The sequence below is a fragment of the Nylanderia fulva genome, unplaced genomic scaffold, assembly GCF_048542155.1.
Source record: "Nylanderia fulva isolate GAGA-0341 unplaced genomic scaffold, ASM4854215v1 Scaffold17, whole genome shotgun sequence".
NCBI lineage: Eukaryota > Metazoa > Arthropoda > Insecta > Hymenoptera > Formicidae > Nylanderia > Nylanderia fulva.
In genome coordinates, this window is record NW_028189945.1 from 462,800 (window position 1) to 488,845 (window position 26,046).

Consider the following 26,046-nt stretch of genomic DNA (forward strand, 5'->3'; position numbering starts at 1 on the left):
TGGTGCGTCAAGTAGATCGGGGCAAGATCGGTGGAAGTGAATCGCTGGGTTATCGCGATTTTTTGTCAAAGACGATACAAAAAAAAACGGTGGAGATACTTCTCAAAGGACCTTTGAAGAAAAACTGGAGTGACTGGACAGAAGAAGACAAAGAAATTGTTGCGTGGAACTTGAAGAAAGATTAAAACTCTAATAAGGATGGCTGGCTGGATTAGTTTCATTCTAGTTGCTATCGCATCGATGATTGCGATAGCAGAATCTAGGGTGGTTCCAACTAACAATAAGCCGAGTAAGCGTTAAAAATCAACTTTTATTTTAAAAATTATTTTTTGGAAAATTTTAAAAATTATAGAATTGTTTTATATTTTAGATATTTAATGTTTAATATTTTATATACAATATTTTATATGCGTATTTAGAGAATATGAAATCTCCAAATTGTTTTGAACGTAATATATTTAGCAACTTTTACAATATGTGTAAAAAATAATAAACAATAAATATATAAAATATAATACTGATTTAATAAATAGTATATTTTATTCTTGAATTAAATACCTGCGTTGTTCGCAGCTTCCGTCATGCTGGACCCTAACGGCAGCCCTATCATATTTCTGAGGGAAAAGAGAACGGTCGCGCGCCCGTATCCGCACAGGGCGATGATGTTCACCGGATATTACAGGCCGATACGTCGCACGGGGAACAGCGGCCAGGCAACGGGCCTCTTCGCGCAAGGAAATGCCGTAAGTGGGGAAGCCTTCTTCGGCGGGATGCACGCACCGCATCTCAAGGATGGTCCGGAACCGATCGAGGAACCGGAAGTGTCCAGCGCTCACGCGCACGCGGCGCCGACAGCCGACGAGGAGCGTCATCACAATTATCATCATCAGAACGAAGTGCATCGTCACGAGGAGGATCAATATCACGAACACCACCATCACGAAGACGAGAAACATCACCATCATCACCAGGACTCTTCTACCTCTCAGGTATGATACTTGTGAAATTTGGAAATATGCGACAATTATTATTAAAAAATCTAAAGCAGAAATATAATGAGACTCTAATTTGTATAGTATGATTTATGTTAAGAAAATAATATTTGTTTAAGTAAAATTTTAAATTTATAGAAAAATATATATTTTAATTAATTTCTAATTTCTTTTTAAATTCTTTAGAAACTTAAACAATAATCACAAGCATTCATCTTGCAGTACAATTGTAAAATACTACGTGTACTTGTGTTATTTATACAGGAACATCACGAGCAGGAAGAGATTCCAACTACCGAGATTGCGCAAACACCGGAAGAACCGATCACCACCACGGAAGTGTCCGTTACTCGACCAAAATGGCATCATACAAAGAAGCCGCACAAGACGCCTGTCGACGATGAGGATGAAGATGAAGACGAGGAAGACGAGGATGACGACCAGCCGCCCGTACCGTTTGTACCTTTCAAGGGCAACCGGCGTCGCCAAAAAATCCCTCATCTGAATAACTTCTTTCCCATGATCTTCAGCTTTCCGAGATTGGCCACTCGTGCTGGATCCTCCGGTTCCGTTCCTGGTACCATCACAGCCATCGCGAATAGTTATTCCACCGGAAAGGGTGGAGTCGCCAGTTCAGTAGCTACTGCATACGGCGGATCTTCTGCTGGGTAAATTATATTTTTTTTTATTAATGTCATTTTTTTTCTTATAAAAAAAGTATTATCTTCTTCTTCACACACTAAGAAATGTGTTTTTACTTTAATCGTGTTACAAATAATTTTAATTCTTAATTATTTCAATTTTATCTTTTTACTCAAATTATTTATATAATTTTGCATAATTAATTTTGTATATATACGATAACAACATAAATACATATATGTATATAAAAACTAATATCAATTTTTCGTGTGTGTTTATTTTTATTAGAAAGAAACGACGCCAGCAGCCATACGAGAAATAATTAACTCCTAAATTGATCAATCTTATCGGCAAGTTAAAAAGCTGAGTTCGTTCTGAAAATTATTAGGGTCTTCAAAATCTCTGCTTGATTTTTTTGTTTTTTTTACGCTGTTACTTTCTTTTTATCTTCTTTGTAAAACTTATAGAGAGAGGATAACCATTCAATTAATACATAAAAGTATATATTTTTTGTGAAAGAACAAAACTGAAATTTAAGAACAATTTTTAACTTGTTGAAGATTGTACAATTTATTAGGTAAGATACATTATTAAATTAAGTAGACTAAATAACATAAATTTGCGCAGTATATCTTCATATTTAAATTACACCGAGCTTTAAATTATTATTGTACTGCTTTATAATAAATTTTGAACAGATTATTGTTTAACTCTGCAATTATTATTTCAATTTGTTTATGTACTAATTTAGAAAATATACAAATTTGTTTTTTAAAAAATTATATATATATAGTATTCTCTTCGTGGGATGCACAATATTGTCGTAATTTATAATTACCATGTAATGAATTAATACTAATAAAAATTAATGGCGTAATTTGCTATTAAAAAAGTTAATATTTTTACATAGACTACAAGCTTATTTATTATTAAATATCTGTGCGCAATTAATGTATTTTTTTTTTAATTAAAATTTTTTAAAAATCTAAAAAGTCAAAAGAGAAAAATTCAAAATTTGGTAGTAAAATTTGTTAGCTTATATACAATATTGCGATTATTTTTCTTAAATAAAATTGATTCTTCCACATATTCAGCAGTCTATGCAAATATTTTATATAGTGAAATAATTTTAATATTATATAATAAAAAATATTGTAATAAAAAATCTTTTAGTTTCTTTCGTAATTTTTGAAGTCTTGTTTATTTTGTCTGTCCGTATGTTTTGTTTACGTGAGGCTCTAAGCAAGAAGAATGCGAACTACGCAGATAGAGAAAAGTTACAACAAATATTACATAATCCAAAGTCGACACATTTTACCATTAAAATACAATTTAAAAGCCGGGTCTATGATTAGCCATGCTGCATCTTAAATTTCATTCAAAACAGTATTTTTAATCGTCCGTAGTAAATTAAGAAAACAACTGACAATTAAGTGTCACGTATAACGAACAAATTATGGCGAAGATAAAAATATGGTTAAACTATACGCGCTTTGACATTTTCGACTCTATAATTCGCAAATTTATAGTTAAATTTATGGCTTATTAAAAGGTCGATCGAATTAATACAATATATGATACGGAGCTATATTTTGCGATAAAATATATCCGGCTCCGATTAATTAAGACAAACAATCATTTGTCAAATTGACACAATTTTACATAGTATGTTTACGCAGTTTGAGTAAGATGACGAAACTATTTCGTATTTTTTTATAGACAAGAAAGAGTAGATATAGATGAGATTCAATATATACATCTTTAATATATGCATATTGAAGAAGTGTTTTTTTACGAGAATAGGAAATTATTGTGCGTAAAAAACTATTCATATATTCAGAAAAGTTATATTGCAAGTTTCGGAAAGATGACAAGAATCTCTATCAAATTGTCGAGTCACCTTGCGCGTCTTGCAAGGTTTTTAATCATCGTCTTGGGAAGAAATAATAATATATAACTGTATATATAATATTCACGCGATTCCCCTTAGGCAGTTCCAAATTTAAACGTTCTTACGTAATTTTTAAAACGATTCTGTCTGTTTGGATCTTGAATGCAAAATACGTGCGAATTTAATTTTATCTTTCTAATCTTTCAATAAATTAGTGAAACTTTAAAGCATATTTTTGCAATGCGTAAATATATTTCGTAACGTATATAAATACGCGTAAGCATTAACGAGAAATTCATATTATGAGTAATACCATGCTAATGAATTCCTTCCACATTAATTGATGACTAATAACGGAGATTTCCATTAAAGTACTTGCTAATTGCTCGAAGCAAAACAAAACTATGTACGATATCTATATATCATCTTCTAATTTGATTTATACATATAATTCTCTTGTATTTTTTCTTTATTCTATTTTTAATATTATTGTAAGTTTCTCGATCTATATAATACATATTTTCTCAATAATTTTAATTACAATTCTTCTAAACTTTCTATAATCCATTGTATATAATATTTGATATTTAATAATTGTAAATTGAATATTTAATTATCATTCCAAGGTTTCTCGTATTCAAAATAATAATTTGCATAAATTATGTATATATTCACATTCTCTTTAATTAATATGCAAGACATACATATCTTTTTTCATTGATCAAATTTTAACTTAAAAGTAATCAATGATCTAATTAGAACATAAACATTTAAAAGTTACAAAAATCTCGATTAATCGACGTAATTCATTTTACAAGCTTTCAATCAAGTTAATAGTAATAAGATTAATAACACCGGGAATCCCCATGTATTCGTTCAACGACCTAAGACTGTGAAGCCCCGAGAAAAATCAAGGCTACTTGTTGACCGTTAATGTATCTCCCTAGCAAGTAAAATTATACGGTTTTTAAAGCGTGCTGGCTGTTCCGGGAATTTAAGTAGTAGGCAATGTTGGATGATAAATATCATTCGAAGGCTACTACATACGTATGATGACAGTTTGACAAATGGTATTTTAAATATCAAGTTATGCAATAATCTGTATGAATAAAAACTTTAAAGGTTAAAAGGGTTAAAAATTGAATATTTTCTTTAGAGATTTTTCTCATTATAACTTAATAAAAATGGCAAAAATTTATTTTTTTTGTAAAAGAAATATGTTATTTCAATGTTATATGTAAAATATTTATAACTATATATTTTCCATTTCACTTTTATATCCACAAAAAGAAAAAGCTTATATATTTTTGTAAATAAATAATTATTAAATTTTTCTCTTTCTCTGCTTAAGATTTTCTATTTTAGGGAAATATTATTTATTATTATACATAATTTTTGCCACAACTATTATAATAATTCAATATATCATATATCATAACATTAATAAAATAATGCAGTTTTAAATTAATGTTAATTTAAATTTTAATTAATAATTAATTTAATAGTAGTTCAAAACAACTACATCAAAGTATTGTAATGATAATAATTATTAATTTAAAAGTGTTAGTCAAATTTAATTAATTAGTAATTCTTTTATAAATAAATAATCAATTATCCGCAAAGAAATTCTGAACTTTAAAATTAATTAAAGTACTAAGAAAGCCTAATATAAAGGCTTTTATAAATATCTTGTTAGCAATTTACCCGACCTTGCGGTCTTCGTGGTTTTCGCACTTTTTTCTTCTTTTTAATTTTTTTACTACAATTAAGACGACTTATCAAAAGATACCGAGGATTGCTCGATCATGTTGTTCCTACTGCTTGTCACAAAATAATGTTCGACCTTGCGAGTGGGAAATCGTCTCAGGGACAGCGAGAAACCGACGACGGCGCATCATCAACATTTAACACTGGCAAAGAAGAGACTCGTTTTGTTCGCGTTAATGATATACGGCTGATTCGATGCGGTCCGAAAGTGCCTGCGTTTCGTACCTGCGTAAAAACACGCCGGGATATCCCGGAACGCGCGTATGGGTTGCCATATATAAAGACTGCTTGACCGATTTTCTCATCGTCATTTAGCACTGGATACTCGCATCATCACGATCGGCCAGAATGTCAAGGATAGCAATCCTTGCGCTTCTCGTTGCGCTGCTCGTCGCAGTTGCAGTTGCATTACCGACGTCGCCTTCGCAATCTCAAGGTAAACACGCGATAGAGAAAAGAAAACGACAGAATTTAACGGAGGAATTACTTGTGAAAGTGGTGATACGTGTTGAATATCGAATTATGTATAATGCGATTATGATTGTTATTTAATTGAATTCTTATCGAGATTGAAAAATAAGAAATATTTTATTAATATTTTTCAGAACAATTTAAATTTCACGTTTGACTCATTTTATACTTACATACGTATAAAATTGGAATGTGTATGTGTGAAGCGCATGTGCAGATTTAATTCCAAAAGACGGAATTACATTATTAATTTTGTCTACGTTCTTGATTCGAAATGCCGATTTTGTTGAACAACATATGCGTCATGCATGCTGCGTAATCAGTAAACACAAGTCAGTCTATCTACTTTACATGACGTTGTTGACATTTCAAATATTTTATGATTTATTCTGTAAATACATTATATGTTTGTTGAAAAAAATATATATGTATTATCAAGTGCAAAATCTTTAATATAATGATTGTATTAAATTCACTTAATATATATATATTAAATTAATTTAATTCAATGTTCATATAATTAATTTAACATTTTTTATTAAAAATTTCAATTTTTAAAATAAATAATCATTAATGACATTTTAAAATTTACTTCTCGAAATGAAATAATTTTATTTGGAGATTAAAGTATCTCACTTCATTCAGGTCTCATAAGAGTAGTCAGAGCGGCTCCGCTAGAGCTCGTTCGTCTTAAACGTGGTTACGGTGGATATGGTGGATATGGTGGATATGGTGGATATGGTGGATATGGCCGTGGCGGTCATTACGGTCACGGTGGCTATGGCCATCTAGGGCATGGGGGAGGATGTAGAAGATGCGGTGGAGGATACAGGTTAAATTACTTGTTATACTATAATGTTATCGATTATTCATTATGTTGTTCATCAAACAATATATCTATATATATATATATATATTGCTAAAATAATCGATAAAATAAGTATAACAGGAAATTTAAATTCTATCTAAAATGCTTAGGTTGAGGGATATTTAATGCTTTTTGTAATATATTTTCAACGAGTTTGAAAGTTCTCGACTTGCATCACTTTGTCCTTTGTCCAATATTTACCCAGAATTAGCGAAAGCGGATGAAAAGGAACCACTGCCGAATGGCGTGATTATCGAACCAGCATTGGCTCCGCTATTGGCGAAGGAACCAGCCGCCGTATCCAGGATTATCTTCCACCGCATCTTCTGCATCTTTCTTCGTGCCCTCCATACCCTCGAAGGTCATAGCCACTGTGAAAACCGTCGCCGTATCCACCACGGCCATATCCACCATATCCACCGTAACCACGTTTAAGACAAACAAGTTCTAGTGAAGCCGCCCTGATTATTCTTAGAGACCTGAATGAAGAGAGAGATTTTGATCTCAAAATAAAATTATTTTATTTTGAGGAGTAAATTTTACAATGTCATTAATGATTATTTATTTTAAAAATTGAAATTTTTAATTAAAAATGTTAATAATTTTATTGTTGCTAGTAAATTATTAAATCAAGGTATTTTTGTGTAATTCGATCAATATTAGCTACAAATTCGTTTATTTCTTACAACGTTTCGACCATCAGGATTTGGTTCCGTTACAAGTAAAGGTTACGATGTAATATAATTAACACGGAACAATCCTCCATTTTTTAGATTTCCACCGGAATTATAAACACCTTTGTCAAACATAAGAGAGAAATCATTGTATCATGATTCAGTTAATCATATGTTTATCATTAATGACATTTTAAAATTTGCTTCACAAAATAAAATAATTTTATTTTCAGATTAAAGTCTGTCTCTTCTTTCAGGTCTCATAAGAATAGTCAGGGCGGCTCCAGTTGAGCTCGTTCGTCTTAAACGTTACGGTGGATATGGTGGATATGGCCGTGGTGGATACGGTGGCTATGGTGGATATGGCCGTCGAGGATACGGAGGAGGATGCAGAAGATGCGGCGGAGGAGGATATCCTGGATTCGGCGGTGGTGGTTCCTTCGCCAATAGCGGAGCCAATGCTGGTTCAATTAGCACACCATTCGGCAGTGGTTCCTTCTCATCCTCTTTCGCTAATGCTGGGTAAATATCGGACAAAGTGATGCAAGTCGAGAATTTTTAAACTCGTTGAAGATACACTGTAAAAAAATTTTGTAAAATTACATTAAAAATATGTAAAATTACATAAATAATAAATGTAAAATTACATGATAAATAATGAAAAGGTAATCATTTTTATTATTTATCGTGTAATTTTACACTTATTATTTATGTAATTTTACATATTTTTGTGTAATATATTACATATTTTTTTACAGTGTACAAAAAGCATCAAATATCTCTCACTGTAAATATTTTAGATATGATTTAAATTACCTGTTGTACTCATTTTATCGATTATGTTGTTCATCAAGCAACATATATATATATATATATATATATATATATATTATTATTATTATTATTATTATTATTAATTATATTGTTATGTAATAATAGTGTTAGCATATATTTTACAATCATGTTTCGATTGCAGGTCCCGCGGTTATGGATATGGACGATGAAACTGGATTTAAAGACATGGTTAATCATAATTGAAAGTGAACTTATGTGACAATAAATTACTTGTACAATTTATGTGTATAAGTGTTTTCTTCGTGTAATTATAATAAATATATTGTAGAAAAAAAATTCAGCTCCTGATTTATTCCTCAACCTGTTTAATATATTGAGACAGTTATCGTTATTTATTAATTTCACAAACTGCAATTAATATTAATAATTTAATACGTCTCATCGTGCCTCTGAAGTTTTAAATTCGATACGTTATTAAACGCTAATATTTTCTTCTATATCTATTTGATCAGTGTTTAATATATTAATGAGAATAATATTCAGACTATTGATTGTCTTTACTCAATCTTTTATTTATCCTTTATTGCGAATCGCAATTTTAGATTATTATCTCATGCAAATTTTAAAATAAAATAAAAATTAAAAATAATTAATATTTATTATTAATTACTAATCAATAATTAAAACAATAATAAAAGTATATTACTCTCGACATAATTTAAAATGCAGTTATACATGTCTATTTGTGTAGAATAATCGCACTCGCGTAATCTCGCTTTCGATTTATAGCGATATGTTTGTTTATTCTTAGCCGGATGTTTCCGTCAAATGTTTTGGAAAACGTTGTAAATGCAAGTATCATTGTTCATACATGCGATGCCTATAAAACGGCTGCGTTTATCCGAGAGCAACCTGTTAGAGTTTCACTTGCATACCAAAAGTGACTTTGAGGCGTGATCGAAAAATGGAAATGAAGTTTCTTGTGATCCTATTTGCTGCCGTCATAATTGGAGTAAGTTTCACAAATTAATATCCCTTTCCGTACCATGTGCGTCACCTATTTATTTCATTACTCAAATTCCTTCGCTCTTCTCATATTAATTATAAATAATATAATATGTATATATCACAATCCAGGTAGCAAGCTGACGTCATTAAACGTCAAAATGACATCATTTTGACGTCAGCTTGTTACCTGGGAATTTCAATTTTATCTTAACAAAAATCTTCAGGCGCAATGTCGTTCGATCGATCTTTCGGACATAGGACTTGTAGGAGGCGAAGGTAGGAAAATTACATATATTTTATCACATTTATTATGTTAAAAATTAAGTATTACCGCACTTAATGATACGAGTGATTACGCGAGCAATTTCTACGTATCCATTTCTTAATTAGAAAAATAGACTGTCGCTTACATACGATTTACAAAAACGTATAATTTTTTGAATTTAATAATAGGGCAAGTTGCTACAAATATGCCAGAGCAACTGAAAGAACTAATGACATCGTATGAGAAAAACTTTGGAAAGCTCCTCAACGTTTCCGTAAAAATAAACGAAGATAAGGATAATAATGAACAGGGGGTCTGTATACATATTTTATAGAACATGCTTAAATAAATAAATTACATGCAGAATATCGATGGATTAGCTATAAGTAGATTTATTTATCCTATTTAAACTAACCGACACTTTTTATTCCAGATACAATTTTTGAATCAACTAAGCTCGCTCATGACACAATTGGACTCGGAACAATCAATCCCAGGATCAAGAATTTCACAACAAATTGTCTCAGAACAAACAATTCCAGACCAATCAAGCCCAGACCAAATAATTCCAAAGCAAACAATCCCAGATGAAACTATTTCAAATCGAAGAGAAGCGATAAATATGTACACTTTTGATAACGATTCCATCTGGCAAACACCGAATAATAAATCGACAAGGGCTGCGAATGACTTAAAAGAACTACTTACTCAGATAAAAGATATCCTCAATCAGGAGGATGGGAGACAGGAGTCTGTAATAGTCATACTGATGAACTCACACGGATCAGTAAGTATCTGGAAATGTCTTTATGTTTTCACATGTAAAAAATTTTATTAGTTAATTAATTAATTATATTAAATAAAAAACTGCAAGAGATGATAGATTTAGATGTAAATATTGTATAATAATAAAAGATAGTTAATATGTATCATAAAACTTTAACACAGAACTTTTTAACACAGAACGTGTATGTGAATTCGAAGAAACTGCCACGTGTTTTGCCACGTCCTATGCCACAATAGAAGAACGAATTACTAATATTCTAATCGATATCAAACATTATTTAGACAAGCTATGCAAGTAAGATTATTTGTTACAGAAATAATTGTAAAGAATGTATAATTAATTAATATAATTAATAGTTAATTTTAATTTATTTCAGGAAACATCATTTGAGACGTCGACAATTATCTCAGAAAAATATTTGATGATACTTTCTCTATTAGTCAGCTGAACAAAGAATCGATTATGTAGAATGAATACACTGAAAAAAAACTACGTATATCATTGTATTAAAGTTCTATAATATACTACAAAATATTTTAAAATAACAGTAGTTAAAATTTATTAGACATTTTCTCATATAAAAAATGACAAAAGATCTTAATTACAATGTATTTGTATACCATTAAATATATTTAAATATATTAATTTCGACACACATGTTATATTACTTATGCTACACAAGGTAACCCAGAACGTTAAATTAACAAGTTAAAGAAATGTTAGAAAAATTAGGGATTACTTTGTGATGTTCAATTCATTGAGCTTCTCTTATAAATATTCGTAATAAAATTACATATCTTAATTATTTTCAACTTTATGATATTTTTTCACATATAAGGACACATTTGCAACCTATAATTCCTTTGAGACTTTTGATCCTCTCAATGAGTAGATTTTTTTCGCGCAATAAAACATTTTGACAAATTTTGCGGGCCCATGTTGGGGATGATCTTTGCCGAACATGAACAGGAGAATTAGCTAACAAAGACCAACTAATAATTTTTATATACCCTGTACAATGCTCTTCCAAAGAGTGATAATGGAAATAATTAAAAAATTTTTCAAACAATTATTTTATTGAGCATGTAAAATGTACATACATACTTAACAATAACCTGCTTTTATTGCCGATACCAAGTTTGATTACCATATGTTATTCACAATTTGTTGCCAAAATATTTTAAATGTAAAACATATAGATATAAATACATATAATATATGTTAAATTAAATTAAAATTTCTAAGTATGGATTATATTTATGTAATCACAGAGCACAGAGTCGACCGTAATAAATTGTTAAATGAGTATTTAAGCGTGTATGTGTGTGTATATTTACATATCTACATAAGGGAAACTTTTCCGGATTTTGTTTATTAACGAATAAATTTTTTTCTGTCAGAAATAATGTAAGAGTATGTAACCTTACTCGTACTTTTTGGGATCAAGCACAGGGATGATCGTAATAAGTTGTTAAATGAGTATTTAAGCGTGTATGTGCGCGTATATGTAAATATCTACTTAAGCGAAACTTTTCCGGCTTTGTTTAGTAACGAAATAATTTTTTTCTGTCATAAATATAATCTAAGAGCATGTAACCCTACTCGTACTTTTTGTAATTTTGTAAATTTTTTTTATATCTTTTTTTATATCTTTTTTTATATCATATAAGAGGTCCCAGGACATATCGCTATGCTTGTAAAATTTAAATAAATTTAGTCATGTTATAATATCATTAATCAAACATTTTCGATTAAATTTATTTAAATTTTATTAATTGTTACACATAGTTAATTAATGGAAATAGAGAAATTATATTGATTTTCTTAAGTCAATATTTAATGGAAAAGATTCGCATTAAATTTGCTATATTTAATCGTCAATTATATACTTTTTAATTGTTTCTGCTCAAATCAATTGTCAATTGAATTGTCTTCGATTGAAGCTGTTTTTTTCAATCGTCCATTAAAGTACTTCTAATTAAAATTAATTCATGTTAATCGTTTAATTGAAAAACTTTCAATTAAATTAGCTTGTATTAATCGTTTAATCGATCGCTCTCCGATTAATTTCGTTTATATCAATTCTCAATTAAATAACCTTTAATTGACTTCGATTATATTAATCGTTAATTAAGCGATCTTCGATTAATCTAGCTTATATCAATCGTCATTGTAACGATCTCTAATTAATCTTTCTAAAATTAATCGTCAATTCAAAATATTTTAATTAAATCTGTTCATATTATTTGTTCAATTTTAAAAAATTTAATTGATATTTTGCCAACTCTGCATCAATATATGTACGTGGAATATTAAATTGATTTATTGATATATTCGCGTTATATTCGTAGTATTGAGCGACTGTCATCGCGAAAGTTAATAGTTTGACAGTTATTCAAAATAAAATTAAATAAAATTATTACATGAAATTAGACAATTGCGCGCGCTTTCGTTAGTTGAGTATTATATATAATTTCCATCGATTAATGTAAGCAAACTCAATAAATAATTTTAATAAAATCCTGAATAAAAATTTTATGTTATCAAAAATTTGTTAATTTCTAGTTATATTGTAACACTATTTTTGTATCTTGCCACGTTAGACAATAAAAATTTATGTATTTGTTCATCCAATCTCTTGCTATCGCATTTAAATGTTTTTCAACCTCGCCATTTGATACGTTTGATCGATAAAACATAGTCGCCTCTAACGACGAAGTCCTCATCGCGACGAAACAGTTCTTTGTCACTAATTGGTAAGTTTTTTCTATTTTAATCGAATGTGTCGATCACACTAAACAAGAGAGATAGTAAATTGGTTTTAGTAATGTTTAGCCAGAGTCTAAGACCTCGAACTGTTTACGCATGATGTGGCAGATAATAAAGACAGAAAGAGTATTGTACGTGTCTTTGCTTCAACGATAAATTATTAGTGATATACTTTTGAGTAATTAAATGTGTGATTACTTAACGATTATTTATACATACTACTGTATATTACATTTTTTAACGTAGAATTAGATATTTTGATTAATAAAAGTTATATATAATTTTGCATTCGTAGTTAATGTAAATCTATAAATAAAAATAATAAAATATATATATATATATATTAGGTAATATAATATTCCTCTGGAATAGATGTATATTTTTTTATTAACGTATATGTATATGTATATGTACATATAATAATTAATTTTATATCATTTGTATTTTATATAATTTTTATTTTATATGATTTGCATTTTCCGACAATTTTTACGTTTCTTCAATAATAAAACAAAATTTGTTTAATATGAAATCTTGTAAAATCTGAAAAATTGATTGTCATATCGGAAATTACCAGGTGGTTATATTTTTGATTCATTTATAGATTAAAACAAAATTCACATGCATGCTACATGCAATCTCGTTGTTAGAAATTGAAGAAGTTAAATTGAGAGAATCCATAGCCATAGGAATAGAAGTGTCGATCATTATCGTAGCACGATCTAATTTCGTGTGTACTATCATAGGTTTCGTTCTATGTAAGCCCACATCCTAAAATAAGATTTCATTTATTCGTAAAGTTATTATCTTTTCTGTGAAAGTTATATTTACATATAATTAATATAAGAGAGAAATAAAATAGATTTTAAATTTTAAGTAAGAATTTAAAAAAAATTCATATTATAATTGTCTTTGGCAAAATATTTTGAAAAAATAAAACGCATAACTGTATGTTTGTGTAAAAATAATGTAATAGGTAGAAATGAATAATACATAATAGAAATAATACGTAGAGGAATATATAGGGATTCTATTCAAGATTAAGATTATTTATGCTTTTAAAATTGCAATTTCATGTATTATAAATTGTCTTCTTGCGTTTGCAGGAGTGATTGTTGATGCATGCACATTGTTAGAAATGATTGCTCGAAAATGAAACATGCATTATTCAAAATAAAGCGCTTTTAAGGAATTGCATCTCATGTTTCAAGCATTTTATTACTCTGCTCACATTAATATGTAAGTCTTATGTTTAAAAGTAAATAATTTTTAGTATAAAAGATATATTAAATGTTAAAAATATCTATATAAAGACTTGCCATTAAAGTTTCAAAGTTGCACCACTTTCAAACTAAATACATTTAATTTAAAAATAGTATAAATTAAATTTAAATAAAATATTAATTTAAATTAAAAATCAATGTAAAACTGTCAAAATAATTTTATACATAATTTTAATTATACATAAATTGTGGTAATTGAAAAAGAAAGTGTGTTTAGGTATTCCAAAGTTTTTCGGCTTTCCCAGTTCTACCTGGTACTGCGTGTTAGACTGAAACAAATCCGAAATAATGTACGAGTTTCGGATACAATTCCTAAAGTGAGTTATATTCATTATCTAATGAGAAAAGTTTTAAGGTTTTATCTCGCAAAACGACTATAAGGCATGAACTTTTTACAATAGTGTTTTTAATATATAAAATATATTCTCTCCCTCTCTGATTAATATAATATTTTAGATATATATAACAGTATCATCAAGTATAAAATTTGGTATTATATATATTCAAATATTTATATTCTTATAATATGTATTATAAATTTTTATATAATGATAAAAAATTAAATAAATCCTGATTACAGGGTTCTGTTAAGTAGAGAAACCATATTATAAAGTTGACATTATCACCAAGCATGAAATCTGTTATCATATATGTTCAAATATTTATATTATCATAATATGTATTATAAATTTTTACATAATAATAAAAAAAATTAGATAAACTCAGTACAGAGCCCGGTTAAGTAGAGAAACCATATTATAAAGCCGACATTATCACCAATCATGAAATTTAGTATCATATATGTTCAAATATTTATATTCTCATAATATGTATTACAAATTTATATATAATGTTAAAAAATTAAATAAATCCTGATTGCAGGGTTCTGTTAAGTAGAGAAACCATATTATAAAGCCGACATTATCATCAAGCATTTGGTATCATATATGTTCAAATATTTATATTCTCATAATATATATTATAAATTTTTACATAATAATAAAAAAAAATAGATAAACTCTCATTACAGAGTCCTGTTAAGTAGAGAAACCATATTATAAAGCCGACATTATCACTAAGCATAAAATTTGGTATCATATATGTTCAAATACTTATATTCTCATAATATGTATTACAAATTTTTATATAATGATAAAAAAATTAGATAAACACTAATTGCACGGTTCTGTTTAGTAGAGAAATCATATTATAAAGCCGATATTATCACCAATCATGAAATTTGGTATCATATCTTTTTAAATATTTATAATATCTCTTATTTTTGATATAATTTAAATTACATTTACTTATACAATATGTAAATTACATTGCAAATTTTATTTTTTGTCTTTATGCATGCAGTTCAAGTTATGCATATGTTAAATGCACGATTTAAGTTTATTGGAATGTATTATGTACTAACGAAAATGCATACGAGTTTTACCGACAAAATCGACTAACAAAAGAATTATGCAAATGTGGTCATGCATAATAATAAATTGATTATACATAAGAGAAAGAGAAAAAGAGACAAACTTTTGATGAGTTAAGTCAGCTTTGATTGATTATTTGCAATTTTCGATTATCGTTAATAAAAAAGGCTATTTTTATAATTTATTGCTTATTGATTAATCGATTGGAATGCCTACAGCGATTCATGATAATAGTTTCTATTTTCATACTTTTTTTTAATTCTATTAAATAAATTTGCATTTTTATTACAATCGCGATGATTGCCCAATTTAAATTACAACTTTCAAGCAGCAGAAAAAGAATCATATCAGTCCCATATACATGATTATTATTACATTTTTAGCCCAAAACATTATTTAATTCAATATAATAAATTTTGTACATTATATTATTATAATATATATTTTGATCGTTTTGGCTATTTTTATTATTTTTATTATTTTCGTCTTATTCACTTTGATCATTTTGAGTGTTATTATTTTTTATTCATTTTGATTGCTTTATTATATCTTAATAATTTTAATTATAATATTTTGATCATTTTGACCATTTGACCAAACACTATTAGTAACATATTACTTTTCCGTATTATAATTATACATTATATGTGTATATATTTAAAAAATATCACATGCATAAATATTTTTTGAGATAAAAAAATCTCGAAAATCCATTATTATAAATCTCGGATAGTGCGTACAAATTAAAATATTAATATCTGAATTAAAGTACCAATTAGTTTGAAACTTTTAGCTATTGAGCCGGCATGTCCGAACGACGGAGCGCCACGTCGACAGAGGGTGAACAGTCGGGTGTCGGCGTCGGCGCCGAGCGTCCAACCAACAGTATAAGCGTTCGTGCCGGCGCAACCCTTATGAAGAGCGTCTCCCTATTCCTAACGAGTGGTCGCAAGGCATCCGTCAACTCAAAACGGCAGAGTTGTTCCGCGTCCGGCAAAGGCGAGCCACCTCGAAGGAGACGTCGCAAAAAGATGCCGGAAGGCGGGAGAAACTCCGCGTACATCATCAAAGTGATCGAGACCCTTAAAAAAAAGACGAGATTCTCCAGGCGAGTTGAATAAAAAATGCGTTGATTATGAGTCATTTGATTATAACAAGATAATTCTCGCATTTAAATCGCGCGATTAATTCTTATTTTAATTAAAATTTTTTTTAATCGGTAATTTTTATTTTTATTTTTATTTATTTCAATAATTTTGAAATCGCACTTATTTCTTTTTTGTACTCATGATAAGTGTAATCACAAATGTGTATTTATTAAAGTAAAAGAAAAATTTAACAATTTACAAAAAGTGAAAATTAAATTTAGAAAGATAATTAATAAAATCTGGAAAATGTATGAAAAAATACATGTAGAAATTTATAAAACAATGAATAGAATGGAAAATCGGATTTACGCAAATAAGTTTCTAAAATTAAGAATTAAATTCTGTTGTAAATTATCGATTTAATAGTATATTTAATAGTAATTTATATAAAAATTGAAAATACATATAAACATTATTAAATAATATTGATATTTATTATAACTATTAATTTATCTTTCAACATATGCTTGATTCGTTAGGATAGAGTTGGATAATCTCTGCAAGCTTTATAAGAAGTTAACTAGTAATTCTTCCCAAAACCAACCACAAGTTGAACAAACGATATCCATTGGTAAAAAACAATCGAGACCAGTTGTCGAGGTAATTATGCCATTTACAATTGAAAGTAAATCACATTATAAATATTTTTTTATTAAAAATAAGAAATTATTACTATATATAAATACTCAAATTATATTTGCAATTATACCAAAATATCTCATTTTCATTTTCATCTCAGGGAATCGACAGAAGTATTTTTCGAGAACTTCTCCACAATACATTTCACGTGATCACGGAGGACACTTTGATCGAGCGTCTATTCTGCTCTTGGGATCGAGAGGTCGAGGGCGCTATTCGATTGGAGCAATGGATCATGGGACTCGACGTGTTTTTGCGAGGCAGTCTGCGTGACAGGATCACTTTTTGTTTCCATGTATACGATCTGAACAGCGATGGATATATCACAAAGGACGAAATCTTTCAATTACTTAAGTACAAATATTCAAATCCCTATCTCACACATTGCAGTCTTATTTTGTCTATTATGCATACACGTTTATAATATCACTGTAGTCGCGCAGATTTGTTTTTAAAGAGAATATCATAACATTAAATATTATAATTTTTTAATTAATTTAATACGTTTATTACAAATTATAAGCAATAAGCATTCTTGTATTTATTCATATATTTATAGTTTTATTCGTATATTTATAGAAACTGTCTGATAAAGCAGCCTGGTGAAGAGGATCCAGATGAAGGAGTGAAAGATTTAACGGAACTGGCTTTAAAAAAACTCGACGTCGACCACGATGGCAAAATATCATTTCGTGATTATGAAATGGCGATCAAGGAAGAACCGTTATTGTTAGAAGCATTCGGACAATGTTTGCCTACGGAAGAAAGCTGTGCAGCCTTTTTAGCGACGCTCCAATCTTGAAGACAAGATATGCGCACTCAAATAAATGTACCCTAATTGTATATATATATATATATATATATACGTTTTAATAAAAAAATAAGGAATTTCCAGGTAGCAAGCTGACGTCAATCGACGTCAAAATGACGTCAATTTGACATCCGTTTGCTATCTGGGAATGCCTTATTGCTGGTCGATGAATGTCATTTTAATTATCAATTTGTATTAATAAATTGTACACAGATAGATAAAAAAGACGCTTGTAAAGAATTTAAATGGTAACAATAAATTCCGATGCATGAAGACCCGATATGATGATCGTGACGTCATTAAACGTCAAAATGACCTCCCCCCGTTTGTTAATATTAATACTTTAATTGTGCAAAAGGATTTATCAGTCTGTATATTCAATCAAAAGAAAGGGCACTTAAACTCATAGAATAGTAAAACTTTTGTATGTAAGAATATTGTGGCCGTACACACAAAAGCAAATCAGTCCAATTTAATACTTGTATGTGTAATTGAGCAGAAAATGTGTAAATAATATACAATTGCCATAACGTAATGTTGAAATGCTTATTATTCTCGCCGTTCATATCTCGGGAACTTGTTTTCGTAATTAATGATCGAATGAAGTATAGATCGCAAGACGTTTACCAATTATGATAGCTTATCAAAAGTGAAACCATATAATTCAAATGACTATGTACTAAAAGATATATTAACTCTTTCAGTTAAAATTAATATTAATAATTTTTTAAATAATTTTTTCACAATAAATGATTATTTTCTCTCTTTTTTTCTTTCATTTGAAATTAACGGTGAAGATGCGCTAAAGTTTCAATTTTATTTAAATCATTCTTGTTAAATAATACAAGTTAGATTTTTGTAATAAATGTTTTGTTTAATGTATCGCACAGATATACATATAATTGTTCTTATTATTTTTACTTTATGAAATGTAAATGCAAAGCATATCTGCAACGTAAATATTACAAAATAAATATACGCTTAAAACAAGTTTGATCAGTTATTGTAAGATTATTTTTAACTATTATTTGTTATAAACGACACATTACTCTGCATTGCTATAACTTTGCTCAATAGTTATCTAAGGAATTATGGCACGAAATTATTTCTGTGTAGTAAAGTATTGCTTGTCGATGGATGTCATTTTAATTATCAATTTGTATTAATAAATTGTACACGAATAGATAAAAAAGACGTTTGTAAAGAGTTCAAATGGTAACAACGAATTCCGATATGCATGAAAACCCGATATGATAATCGTGACATCAGTCATTAAAATCGGATGAGATCGAAATGCTCGATATTAATTTTACGATCATATTTAAGACGGTTGCGTTTAGTTTTCGTTAGAGTAAATGGTAAAATGTGGCCAGGCAAATCTGTTTTGATCATTCATACGTTGGGTTCCTTGGTAATATAAACTTATACATATAAGGAATTTCTAAAGTTCTTTATAGCTTTGTTAAAGTTAATATTTTGCTATAAATAAATGTATTCTTATTTTAATAAATAAAAATTGTATCATTAAATTATAATATTTCTTTACGTTAAGTCTCTGAATCTTTTTATTTTAATTCAAAATAATAATTAACAAGAAGTAGTGAAATAATTTTTTGCGATAATTATGATAGAAACCAGGCAAAGGTAAAGACGCAGAGATTTCCTGTTTTGCGAACAAGTATAATATGTGTCTTCTTCGTTTAGTTCTGCTATTTTTGATTGCATACTTTCCATTTGCTTAATCTCAACCTTTATTCAATTCAGTTAAAAAAATATATTTTTAGAAGATTATTTTAGCAATGTTATTACGACAACAATTTATAATATGTAGTAATTTTTTAGATGCATATTTTTATATAACTTTTTAGCAATAATTAATTTTTTTTTTTTTTAATTAGGTTTACTCTTTGCCGCCAAATATCGATTGGAGTAATTTGCAGTATGATCCAGATTCGGTTGCCCAAAATGAGAATATTCTGAAGATCTTTCTACAGTTGGCGATGCATACGGCAAATCGTTTGATCAATTTAAGAAACGAAACTGATAGAGACTATGATTGTAAGGGACGCAATGATAATCCAGTACATTTGATAACTGAAACTCCTATAACGCAATCGCTATTAAAAACGAATCTCGAACGACCTGACAAGAGTCAAGACAGAATTCAGAATCGCTTATTCATCAATGATTCCGAAATAAATAATAACCAAGACTTACTGGAAAATTTGAACCAAGATCAAATGACTCTTCTCTATTCTACGCAATCACAGGAATTGTTCGATAATTCAAGCAATTTTCAAGAAGCCATTAACGTTGCACGCGATTCAAAGACCAGCAATTTAATTTCGACACTTGTGCAAAATCAAACGTTATCTGACGTTCTTAGACGTAATCCTGATACTTTGCAAAAAATAAAAAATTTAAATACAACAAATAATGTGTCAAATGCGAATGAATTTAGTTTTGATGTACAAAATTCTCAGAATTCAACAATAGACGGTATTAGTGCAAGATTATTTAATTCAATTGATTTAATGAAAAACATTTCAAATGCAACAATTATGAATAATTTAACTGAAACTGTGCATAAGTTTCTTCCAAAATCGCAAAATGTGCAGGAATCAACGCCTGAAGTGAGTCAACGATTGATCGACATCGATCTAGCAAAAAATGTCCCAGATACAAAAATTGTGAACGATTCATACGAGAATGTGAATCGATTTAATACCCGGCGATCACAAAATACACAAGAGCAGTCAAATAGAAATGATGCAGACAGCAAAAGTTTAAAGTATCGTGATCCAACAACTACGATTCAAAATTTTGAACATTTTTTAAATCCACAGATCGTGAATAATCTACCTATAGTGAATCAAATTTTGTTAAATGCGAAAAATTTTGTAGAATCAATAATTAAAGCTCTACCGGAAGCGAAAAATGCGGAAAGCGGAAATAACTTTCTGAATCATATCATTTCACATTCTCAGAATGTCAACGCAAAAATAATCGCAAGTGATCCTGCGAATTTTAATTATATTCAACATCACCAAATTAGAAATGTTGAACAAGTAGGAAATGATTCTGATAATGTAATGCGTAATCATCAAAATTTTAATAACAATTCACGAAACAACGTTAATGAGCCAACTGATGCATCCAAAGGAAATAATAAAAATACCGAAAATAACAATTTATCAATAAATACGGATAATTCGAAAGCAGAGAATAGCGATAATCAATCTGCTTTTATCAATGAGAGACCTTCAGTAGAAAATAATCGCGACATAAATCATATTAACGACGTAATAAAGCCCGAAGTATTTGAGAAGGTGGATAAGGTGAAAACGAATCATACAAATGAACAATTAAATTCGATTTCGGAGAATTTATTTCAAATAAATGAAACAAATGAATCATCAATCACGGAATATCAAGGCAAGAATTCGAACCGCGCACAAGATTCTGAAAAAGTAAACAAATTTAATGTGGAAAAACCAAAGAAACCTCAAGATAATCTATCCACTAATGTCAGAATAAGTCGATCGATTGGAAATCGAAATATTCGTATTGACAATGATGTATTAAAATTGAATAATTATTCTCGTTTTGTCGATAATTTAAAAGATCCGAACTTGCTTAGGCAATTATTTAAAACGAAAGTGGATATCAATGATCGATTAATCGACGCTTCACTATTGACTAAAAAGGAAAAAATACGCAATAGCGAAAGTCACATGACTGATCATTATAATTACAACATGATTAATAGACAGCGGAACAAAAATTTGCCATCATCAAATACAATTTCTAATTCTAAATTAAATTAAAATTACAGAGTAAGTATCTAAAATATACATATATAAGAAATATATACATGTAATAAACTGTATTGAAAATTAGAATAATTATATGTGATATGTAACAGCAATTATATAAATATTCTATATGTAAAATTTGTAGTTTCGATGAATACATGTATCGAGAAAATACATATTTATTATAAAATTTTACTTTATAACTTTTGTGCGTGAAAATAATCAATTGACCGTGAATTATAAACGAAAACATATTGGTTTTCATGCTTTGATTAATTTTAAATGCTTGATTGAATTTTATATGTAATTGCAAACAGTAAAAAACTTTGCTATGTTTAACATCTCTTAATTAAAATTTTTAATTTTTTTTTCTTTTGACACGTAGATACATATAAAATAGACATTAAAACATTTATATATTGCAGCTTAAAAATCTAAAATTTTATTTTATATGTTAGTAAATTAATATACTTATTGATTACTATGATGTTAATAATTATATTTATTTGTAATAAAAATATTTTTTATAGAAAAATCACGCTTAGTTTGAGAACTAAATTTCATACTTTCAAAGGGATCAAAATTATAATCATGAGATTAACGATAGGATGTTTGATAATATAAGACCAATCGAAATAACGTCATACTGGTAATTCCTAATAAAAGTATGTAATAAAGAATATATAAGTGTAAAATGTATATAAAATATATTTAGAAAAATTAAGCAAAATAAATTTATTTCACAAATTCAAACAAGCACACACAAGTTTACGCATCAATAAGATTATAGTGAAAAAATGAAACACTAACAATTGGGGTAAAAATTGCGTTATTTTGAATGTACAAAATAAAATTAACTAAAATAAAAAATAAATGAAAATATTATGTACGAAGAATATATTTATCGATTGATGATGACTTTTGATGAGTCATTATATTAAAGATTTTATACATATTTTATTTGAGAAAAAAATAGTAATATGAAAAGATAAATTATTAAAAATTTGCTTCATTATTATAAATACCGATCAAAAAATACAACTATTAATATCTACAGATAATAGAAAAATTTCTACAATATATAACAATAATACTGTTATGAAATGTTACGTGTTGAAACGACAGCTATAAAGTAATGATGTGCAAGAATAAAATGGTGAGAAAATCATGAGAAAACAGCTGCTTTGCGTTCATAACGCGTTAATTAATGAAAGAACAATGCAGGTGTACACCAGAATATAAAGATAACAGGCGCAATCGAGGCGAATTAAATAACCTGGGTGTCAATTCGACATTTCGTCGCGGTATGAGCGACCGTGACAGTATAAAAATACGGAGAAAATAATAGTCGCGCGAATACGGGATACTTGATTCGCGCTCGCGCGATTCGCGAGTGAGATTCGCGGTCCGCGAACATCGCGCTGTGTCGATCTGGAACGCGTACACCTGCCGACTGAGATTACCTATATGCGAAACGCGCTCCGGGACTTATCGCGAGACGGTCACGGACTATCGTGAATTAAGCCGCCGCTACGGCGAGCGCGGCCTTTTAATTTCCGCATGCCTCGATATCGCGCGAGCTCCGCTGGGTTATCGCATATATAAAAAAAGTTGGTTTAATGCATATGCAGCATGTATCTCGGTTAAATGCATTCGCCGTTCTGGCACTGTGCCAACGATTACGTTATGACGTACTTGCTGATATTGTGCACCACCCTAGCGGTGACCATTGGCCAAGTAAGGATAAGAAAAGCGAGTAAAAAGCAGCTAGGTAGATAATGAGATTAATGAGATTGCTAGAGCACATTAAATACTTTTGCATTATACATATATGCGTTTATATGTGCCATAAAAAAAAATTCCATAAAGTATGTATGTTCTTTTATACAAGTATAATTAAATACTGTGTATTTAAAATAAATGTAAAAATGTTATTAGAAATTGCAATTAATAGTTACATTTATATCAATTCTTCGTAATTATTGTGAATCTTAATTAACGATCTGTCATATATTTTCCTAAATTTTGAAGTGTGGATAGAGTCAGTGAATGTTTCGAGAATGAGGCAAAGTGTTTGCAAATTATTTAATTTATTTAATAATTAAATTATATAAAGTATTTTATATGCATCTTTTTAGGTATATTCGCAGGAGAGAACTTCGCGAGAAGAGGTAAGAAATTTAAAGTAATAAATAAAAATAGAATTAATTTTCTCCGTGGAATTATTGGAGAATATTATATTAAATTTTACAAATAAATTTACAAATAATCTTGAAAAAAGCATATTGCGTACAATATTCTTGTTATTCTAATCAAGCATGATTCATTTCAAGCAATATCAAGTTCTATACGTACCTCTCAAGTTCTGTGTGATACCTGAAAATCTTTTTAGTCGTGTATTTAAAAAACAAAAATTTATAAAAATTATAAAAATATAACAATGCAATAAAGGCATTCAAAAAATTTAAAGATTTATTTCAAAGTAAAATAATTTTATTTAACATTATTGATAATCAATATTTCTACTAAAGATAAAAAAATTATTAAAATTCTAATAAGATATTCGTAATGATATTCGTATACTGAATTAATTTCTAGGTAGGTACGTTCATTCAAAACAAGAACGTGAACATCATCGTGAATCTGGATCCACAGGAAGTTGCTAAGGAATTATGGAAGGTGATAGAAACACGTTTGACCAATCGTACTAGCAATATCTCCAGTTCAAAAAATGCTATCAAAGAGCTTGAAAAAACTGTGCAACCCCTCATATCACCCACCAGGAGGGTGGGAACACCATCTGCTTTCCAAGTGGCAAGCCAATTTGATAAGATCGCACGAAGAGCGCTCACCAGAGATAAGCCGAGCATGAATGGGCTGGACGAGGAAATAATGACGAGAGACATCGTGGCGGACATGATGACTTCCCTGAAGATAATCATCTCGCAAACAGTCCAGTTGAAACTCGACGAGGCGGGTGTGTCCAACAGAAGATCAATACACAGTCCTGCGAAGATCGACGAAGATGACGAAGACAATTACGTGAATGTCAGAATTAAGATTCGTAGAAAAGATATTGTCGACGCGATTCATTAATTTCAACGTCACATCTTACTTTTCAAAAGGAAAAACTATTTGGCCGAAAAATATTTGTAAAAATCAATTATATCGAAATAATTAATCATTAATTGATTAGATCGAATTAATACAATTTGTTAATATCAAATTTTGGTAGAAAGATACATATGTCTGATATATTCGATTTTTCTGCTTTTTGTAAATAAACTTAGCATTAGTCTAACAAAAAAATTTTCAGTTTTTAAATCCAAGAGTTTCCCATAATGTTCTTACTTAAATATGTATTTAACAGTAGCGTTTAAATCATGTATTACTTTATAATCAAATTGCATAATAATTTCATTGGTCCTTTGTTAGGCTTTTTTATTTGATCAAATAAGATGTAACGCCAAATTTTGTCGGACAAGTTTAGAAATAATTTTAAAATCACATAGCATTGTTTTCTATAATCTTATGAGACTGTTTAATTGTTTCTTATAATTTCAAGAATAATATTTTATATATAACTAGAGATAAAAATATAAAGTTGTATTATACGTTAAAATGAAAAACATTAGAAATTAGAACTGATTAATTAAAAGAAAAAACAATCAAATTTTTTAAACATTTTTTTTATTTTACAGACATTTCTTGCGATATTTTGTCTTGCTTATCTAAATATATATCATATCACATATCATTTTATGTATTATACAGGCAAATACAAATAATAAAGTGTAAATAATTTTTGAAAAAAGAGAATTTCTTATTCAGAATATTTTATTTCTAAATTAAATTACTCTTATTATTATTTGAATAACATTTCAGTTTTGTCAATTAGACCAAGTAAATTTGATGGAAAAATTTAGAATATAATGATTTCATTTTTTCACAGTTAAGTTATTGTTAATTTAAATTTATTAATATAGAA

The 26,046-nt window shown here is 28.7% G+C and overlaps 5 protein-coding genes across 6 annotated transcripts; all 5 read left to right on the forward strand.

The window, feature by feature from the left end:
- On the forward strand, positions 1-2,093 carry LOC114938274 (uncharacterized). The gene is made up of 4 exons (XM_029312141.2): positions 1-289; positions 574-989; positions 1,257-1,660; positions 1,923-2,093. Exons 1-4 carry the CDS (start codon positions 199-201, stop codon positions 1,954-1,956), a joined length of 945 nt encoding a protein of 314 aa, XP_029167974.1. The 5' UTR covers positions 1-198; the 3' UTR covers positions 1,957-2,093.
- A 3,483-nt stretch (positions 2,094-5,576) lies between these two features.
- LOC114938277 (uncharacterized) lies at positions 5,577-8,440 on the forward strand. The gene is made up of 3 exons (XM_029312145.2): positions 5,577-5,728; positions 7,563-7,827; positions 8,282-8,440. The coding sequence occupies exons 1-3, from the start codon at positions 5,641-5,643 to the stop codon at positions 8,307-8,309; spliced, it is 381 nt and encodes a 126-aa protein (XP_029167978.1). The 5' UTR covers positions 5,577-5,640; the 3' UTR covers positions 8,310-8,440.
- Positions 8,441-9,001: 561 nt separating this feature from the next.
- On the forward strand, positions 9,002-10,965 carry LOC114938275 (uncharacterized). 2 transcript variants are annotated; one of them, XM_029312142.2, is made up of 6 exons: positions 9,002-9,112; positions 9,333-9,384; positions 9,562-9,686; positions 9,807-10,160; positions 10,322-10,454; positions 10,537-10,965. In XM_029312142.2, exons 1-5 carry the CDS (start codon positions 9,065-9,067, stop codon positions 10,394-10,396), a joined length of 654 nt encoding a protein of 217 aa, XP_029167975.2. In that variant the 5' UTR covers positions 9,002-9,064; the 3' UTR covers positions 10,397-10,454; positions 10,537-10,965. The 2 variants fall into 2 exon arrangements, with proteins under 2 accessions (XP_029167975.2, XP_085337387.1); XM_085481261.1 differs by having other exon boundaries at positions 9,003-9,112; positions 10,337-10,454.
- Positions 10,966-16,451: 5,486 nt separating this feature from the next.
- LOC114938278 (calaxin) lies at positions 16,452-18,703 on the forward strand. Its single transcript, XM_085481263.1, has 4 exons — positions 16,452-16,753; positions 17,273-17,393; positions 17,533-17,786; positions 18,012-18,703. The coding sequence occupies exons 1-4, from the start codon at positions 16,452-16,454 to the stop codon at positions 18,232-18,234; spliced, it is 900 nt and encodes a 299-aa protein (XP_085337389.1). The 3' UTR covers positions 18,235-18,703.
- Positions 18,704-23,729: 5,026 nt separating this feature from the next.
- LOC114938276 (uncharacterized) lies at positions 23,730-25,295 on the forward strand. Its single transcript, XM_029312144.2, has 3 exons — positions 23,730-23,795; positions 24,197-24,229; positions 24,657-25,295. Exons 1-3 carry the CDS (start codon positions 23,745-23,747, stop codon positions 25,152-25,154), a joined length of 582 nt encoding a protein of 193 aa, XP_029167977.2. The 5' UTR covers positions 23,730-23,744; the 3' UTR covers positions 25,155-25,295.
- The last annotated feature ends 751 nt before the right edge of the window (positions 25,296-26,046 follow it).

Excerpts from the sequence above, each read along its gene's own strand:
- LOC114938278 (XM_085481263.1), top strand. The coding sequence starts at position 16,452 with ATGTCCGAACGACGGAGCGCCACGTCGACAGAGGGTGAACAGTCGGGT. Across the intron at positions 16,754-17,272 it reads AAAAAGACGAGATTCTCCAG|GATAGAGTTGGATAATCTCT; the intron begins GCGAGTTGAATA and ends TTGATTCGTTAG. Across the intron at positions 17,787-18,011 it reads GAAATCTTTCAATTACTTAA|AAACTGTCTGATAAAGCAGC; the intron begins GTACAAATATTC and ends GTATATTTATAG.
- LOC114938277 (XM_029312145.2), top strand. The coding sequence starts at position 5,641 with ATGTCAAGGATAGCAATCCTTGCGCTTCTCGTTGCGCTGCTCGTCGCA. Across the intron at positions 5,729-7,562 it reads GTCGCCTTCGCAATCTCAAG|GTCTCATAAGAATAGTCAGG; the intron begins GTAAACACGCGA and ends CTCTTCTTTCAG. Across the intron at positions 7,828-8,281 it reads TCCTCTTTCGCTAATGCTGG|GTCCCGCGGTTATGGATATG; the intron begins GTAAATATCGGA and ends TTTCGATTGCAG.
- LOC114938275 (XM_029312142.2), top strand. The coding sequence starts at position 9,065 with ATGGAAATGAAGTTTCTTGTGATCCTATTTGCTGCCGTCATAATTGGA. Across the intron at positions 9,385-9,561 it reads AGGACTTGTAGGAGGCGAAG|GGCAAGTTGCTACAAATATG; the intron begins GTAGGAAAATTA and ends ATTTAATAATAG. Across the intron at positions 9,687-9,806 it reads AGGATAATAATGAACAGGGG|ATACAATTTTTGAATCAACT; the intron begins GTCTGTATACAT and ends TTTTTATTCCAG.
- LOC114938276 (XM_029312144.2), top strand. The coding sequence starts at position 23,745 with ATGACGTACTTGCTGATATTGTGCACCACCCTAGCGGTGACCATTGGC. Across the intron at positions 23,796-24,196 it reads TAGCGGTGACCATTGGCCAA|GTATATTCGCAGGAGAGAAC; the intron begins GTAAGGATAAGA and ends GCATCTTTTTAG. Across the intron at positions 24,230-24,656 it reads AGAGAACTTCGCGAGAAGAG|GTAGGTACGTTCATTCAAAA; the intron begins GTAAGAAATTTA and ends ATTAATTTCTAG.
- LOC114938274 (XM_029312141.2), top strand. The coding sequence starts at position 199 with ATGGCTGGCTGGATTAGTTTCATTCTAGTTGCTATCGCATCGATGATT. Across the intron at positions 290-573 it reads TCCAACTAACAATAAGCCGA|CTTCCGTCATGCTGGACCCT; the intron begins GTAAGCGTTAAA and ends CGTTGTTCGCAG. Across the intron at positions 1,661-1,922 it reads TACGGCGGATCTTCTGCTGG|AAAGAAACGACGCCAGCAGC; the intron begins GTAAATTATATT and ends TATTTTTATTAG.